General features: G+C 47.7%; 1 protein-coding gene across 4 annotated transcripts in view; it reads left to right on the forward strand.

The window, feature by feature from the left end:
* LOC119393729 (protein timeless homolog) overlaps nt 1–5,090 on the forward strand; it is a 528,180-nt gene extending 523,090 nt beyond the window's left edge. The window contains exons 28-29 of one of the 4 annotated variants that reach the window (XM_049416330.1): nt 1,450–1,702; nt 4,827–5,090. In XM_049416330.1, the coding sequence (XP_049272287.1) occupies nt 1,450–1,702; nt 4,827–4,897 (324 nt within the window). In that variant the 3' untranslated portion in view covers nt 4,898–5,090. Of the gene's footprint in view, nt 1–1,001; nt 1,703–4,826 lie in introns of all 4 variants that reach the window. The other 3 variants (XM_049416329.1, XM_049416328.1, XM_049416331.1) reach the window with 3 other exon arrangements.
* Nucleotides 5,091–5,334: the final 244 nt, after the last annotated feature.

Here is a 5,334-nt window from a genome sequence, read left to right on the forward strand (position 1 = left end):
CCCCCCCCTCCCAGAAAAAAATGTCTGCTTACGCCCCTGTCAGCAGACGCGTTTAAAAAGCGACGAAGTACTTCTGGGGACCGTGGTACTGCTAAATGTCCGGCCACGCTCTGCTTTGAACGCGCCTGCACCCAAAGCGCTTGGAAGGGATATGGCGGCGAGAGGTCGCGTGATGCGAGTAAGCCAATCGCGTCGGCGGCGGCGCGCGGAAAACAGATGCGATACTCTGAAATTTTTCCAGTGACTCTAGTATCGCCTGACTTTAGTATCGCCTCGGTCGGGACTTTGAAATTCGCTGATTATTCTCTCACATCACGTGCGTCTTCTACGATTTCAAAAAAATGGTCATGTCATAAATTGTCACGCCCTACAGCTCTTCCATATAAGCAACTGCCCTAGTGTTAATGCTTAACAATTTAATTAACGATTTCTTGTCAATTACTCATTCGAATGCAACTTTAGGTGCAACGAAGTTTTCCCGCCTCGGAGTAGAGTTCGTTTGCGAAGAAGACAGGGGCCTTACCATCATTGTATTTTTATTAAAAATTTGTATTGTCTTGAAAAAGAAAAAAAAAACGCCCTGTATATACTTTGAATTTCCATCACTAGCGTGTTCTTGCTCGTTGTTTTTTTTTTTTTTTGTCTTCTGCAACGGTCCGGGAATTTGAACTGTGATATGCAGGAAAACCCTGGAAAAAAATCATGACACTCGAAAATGTGTAGTTGCTAAACATCCTTAGTGACTTTAGTAACTTCAGGTTAGAAGTGCAGCGCGATAACCTATACGTAACTAAAGAAAGACAGAATGAACGGAGAAAACGCGCCGTGGTCCCGGACACTCCTTTATCGGGCCGTTCATCGTGTTTATTTCGTACTGCGTAGGTTTTTTCGGGCCACACTTGAAACTCGAATCAGTACAAAGGTACCCTGTTTTCCATTGTTCTTAATTCATTTTTGCCTGTTTTAATATCAATGCTGCCCCGTTGGTTGTTCTATCTCAGCTCGTCCGACACGGACTCCGACGAAGTGGGCTTCGCTCGCAGGGACCAGCGGAAGCGGAAAAGGCCTCGTGCCCGGGACACCAGAGAGATCGAAGGAGGCATCGGTAGTACAACCGGAACCAACGAACGCCGTTCCGACGGCAGCATAAGCGGAGACGAGCTTCCAGCCAGCTCACCCGCTGGGACGGCTTCCAGCAATGCCGACGGAGGAAGAACGCTCCCTTTACCTCCTACTACGGCCGAACCAATCAAGAAGCGGAAACGAGCGACGCTGGTGGTGGACAGCGACGAAGAACGCGAATCGTCCAAGCGTGCCCAACTGGTGGACGTCGACTCGGAAGAAGACGTTGGGCCTCTCGTCATCGCAGACGACGAAACGGCATCTGGCGCTGGCAGGGCCGGCAAGGGCGGTCGCCTAGTCGTACTCGACGATAGCGACGACGAGGAGGTCGTGGTCAACTCGTCCGGCGCCGTCGCTGACAGGGGCGTTGCGAACGGCGACGCCGGCTTCAACGGCTCTTCGGTAGACGTCATCGATCTGGACGATGGAAGTGAGACAAGTGACAGGACAAGGCGGAGCTCTGAGAGTCTAACTCGATCCGATAGTCTCGGAGGCTCGCGTGAAAGCAGGAAGGAATCGTCGGCTGTCGTTGAGGACGGAGGTAGCGGGAGCGACGCCGAAATCATCGAAGACGCCCCCAGTGAGTCACGCATGTTCCTTTTGTATGAGGGAGCCAGACCCGTAGCCAAGAATTATTTTCGAGGGGGGGGGGGGGCACTTGCTGAAAAGCTTGACTATTTGAGAAAAACGACTATTTGCATGAGTTATTTTCGATAAGACACCACGTGTCATCAAAATTACGGGGCAGCCCCCCCCCCCTCCTGGCTACGGGCCTGGAGGGAGCATATCTTTGCGTATTCTCCCGTGATTTGTGAGCGGTAAGCGCTGGTGTCCCGGTCTCCTGTATCTACTCACATGCTATTTGCACAGCTTTGGCTGAATTATTTCTAATGTTGGCTAGTTTTAGGTAATTATGACTAGTGCCTACCAAATATAACTTGCTAAATTATCGATAACGTGGAGTAAGTGATGACTCATGTTTGCTGAATAATGGCAAGTGTTGACGATTATCGGCTAGTGTAGGTTAGTCGCTGTTGTAACAGCATTTTATTTTCATTCAATCTGAAACAGTGATGACCTTGCTATAACGAAAACAGGCTGAGTCGGTGCCGCCTAGTCTTTTGTTCATTTGTCTTCCTTTTGAATATAGTGCCCTGAGCTCCTCATTCTTCTACGCATTCGTCTTTTCATTATTTAAAAAGTGAGTTTCGCCCGAAGGGCGAAGCAGTGCATTGAATTGCTATCGTAAGAACTTGGAATGGTTATACGAGGTAAGGCTAGCAGCTAAAACTCCTTTAATATCCGACGGGGCGTAAGGAAACGCAGCCGCTGCAGCCAATAAAGCTGGGTTTTTTATTGACGCTAGGGCCAAGTGTGGCCTTTGCGCCACCATTGTGGTCTGTGATGCTACGATTTTTTAAATTGGCGATGAGCAATGATGTGCACCCGTCAGCAAAGGTTTACGGGACGCAGGCCCCACTACAAATGCGAATTTTGCTCTGTTATTGCGCAACACTTCTGCTCGAGCTGATGACGGCATCGGTTGCAAGACTAAGTACAAGCTGGAGTGTAGTGTACTAGAATAATTATTCTAGTACACTATAAGCTGGAGTATTATTAGGGTTTCATGTTCCCAGACAAAGCGAAAATGTAGTTTTTCTCGAAAATTTCGCGTCCCGTAAGCTTTTGCTGACGGCTGGTACAATGAAAAATGTAACATGGCTGTAGAAAAGCCTAAGATTATTCACTAAACGATTGCGTAAAATATGTACGTAAATTTAAAATATGGCAATGACAGGTATACAGTATAGAGAGCACATGAAATGACGTGAAATGTCTGCGTTGAACATAACTTTGACGTGATAAATCTTGTTGACGGGCCTTTAGTCGCTTAAACTGCGTCGAAACAGTGCTTCGTTAAAAGGCTGACTCTTACAAGCCGATGTCAGTCAGACATAGTTCGATTATAACGTGTCGACTTGAGTTCATTGAAAAACATACTCATGATGCATGTTCCCTTAGCGTATCAACTCTTCCCTCCCTAAGTGTAGGCTAGCAAACCGGATGCTACAATTCGGGTTGACCTCCCTGCCTTTCTCTCATTTATTATATCCCATCTCTCTCTCCTAGTGCGCACGCTGCAGCCGACAACACTGCTAAACGTTCATCAAATCAGTTCAGAATGGTGATGGTGTAGGCGAAAGGACGACGCAACTGTGTCGCTTAGCTATGCACCGCCGAGTGTTGGAGCTGCGTCGATGCGACGTCGATAAAAAAGCGACGCTGTTTTGGCTCGCATCGATCTCCTCAACAGAAAATCGTTCGTGGAGTGCAGTAATACAGAGAGGCGTGCTTGAGAGAGCGCGGCCGAATCGTGCATTCGAGAACAACCAACACTGAAACATCGAACTGGATATCTGTTGGCGTGTGAAACCAGTATCGAACGAGAGAAAGATAGCGCTTGGTTTTTTTTTGTTTTTTTTTTGTTTTTTTCTCATACGTTACGTTGCTCGATAACGTAGGCGTTTCTCTCTTCCTTTATTTTGTTTGCGAAATTTTTCAGCCGCAGTCGCTATTCGCTTCCCGCTGTCGTATTGATGGCGCCCTGTATCTTGACTGGCGAGTCGTAAGAGAGCGATGGAGCGTAGCGCGCTTTAACTAACCCTCGACATGCCGTCGTTTTGCGCCGTAGGGCTGAAGGGGTAGGTGGCGCAACGATCTGTTAGCGGCGGTGTTCGGCTAATCCTGTGTTGTTTTGCAGTAGTAGTAGCAGTAGTAGCAGCAGTAGTAGTAGTCGTAGTAGTAGTAGTAGTAGTAGTAGTAGTCATGCAGGCCACGTGATTGGTGGGGGGTGAATAAATAAATAAAACGAAATGATGATGAGTTCGATTCCATAGTACTCGCGCGCTACAGCTTCGCTGTCAGCGGTCCTTCACGGCGCCGAACTGGCTGCATTTTTTTAGATGTGAAGCAGCTTTGCTCGGGGCTGTGTCCGTCCTTCCCTCACGCGTCCGCTCCCCACTGCGCATGCGCCAACTCTCCCCTGTCTCCTCGCGTGAGTGGGAGGAGGTGGCGTGAGTGCTGCCTCTGCTTCGTTTCTCCTCTCCCGTTTCTCTCCGCCACAGCTGTGCGCTCGTATATAATGCGGCGCGCGCTCGCTCCCGTTGCACTCTCCTTCGCAAAGGCGCTATGGACGCTCGCGAAGCTGCACGTAAAAGGCATCGCCGGCAAGCGAATCGCGAAGCTGAGAGGTAACACGAAGCCGAAGCGCAACGGAAACATCGAGCGGGGGGTGGGGGGTAACATAAGCGATACACAACATATACACAACTCCACACACAAATGAAACATACACGGAAACATACAAATGGAACAACAATGGAAACACAAGTGAGCACTCAGCGCTGCTTCGCATCCCCACATGGTTCCCTTTAGTGGGATAGGGTATGTTCTTTTTCGGTGTCTTTAACGCCGAAGGTTCGTTCAAAAGACTCGAAAATTACGTGCTAAGACAGTCTTTACTAATGAAGCATTGCATCACAACTGTTTTCCTTGTACCATTGTGTTCATTAATGAAAGTTAAATGAAGCTCAAAATTCGGTATTATGTCTGGATCTTGTGCATCACCATTCCCGTGTTGTGTGGTATGCCTGAAAGTAAGAGTGGTTGTTAATTATATTTTCTTTGTGTGTTTTTACTTTCAGTCCGGCCTCCCGTTAGCAAGCCAGCCAAGGCCAGAAGGGCTGTCGTCATTAGCAGTGACGAAGAGGATTAGGAGCTGAAACTTGAATACACTCACACTTCATAATGTTATCTAACTTGCATTTTTCTATGACCATTTTATATATTTTATCTACGTGGCATCTGCGAAGATACTTTTTTTTTAACAAGTGACATCAGTGCCTTTTATCAATCATCCTTTCCTATATCAAGACGTGCTGTTGACGTGTTTTATGCAAATGCTACGCAGTTTAGAAGCGCTTTTACAATAAAAGATGACCTGAGAAAAATTATTTTTTCTTTGCCTGTCGCACATGCGTGCTTGCGAATGCTTATATGTGGGGTCGGGGGATTGTTCTGTTTCGCTAGCCAGCCACGGAGGCCGCATTTATATGAGGGAGAAATGCGATAACGCCAGTGTACTCGCACATCGGAGGACATTAAAGCAACCCAAATGGACAGAAGAAGAGTCCTCACTACGGTGTGCCTCAT

Source organism: Rhipicephalus sanguineus, chromosome 5 (genome assembly GCF_013339695.2).
Source record: "Rhipicephalus sanguineus isolate Rsan-2018 chromosome 5, BIME_Rsan_1.4, whole genome shotgun sequence".
In the NCBI taxonomy this organism is placed as follows: domain Eukaryota; kingdom Metazoa; phylum Arthropoda; class Arachnida; order Ixodida; family Ixodidae; genus Rhipicephalus; species Rhipicephalus sanguineus.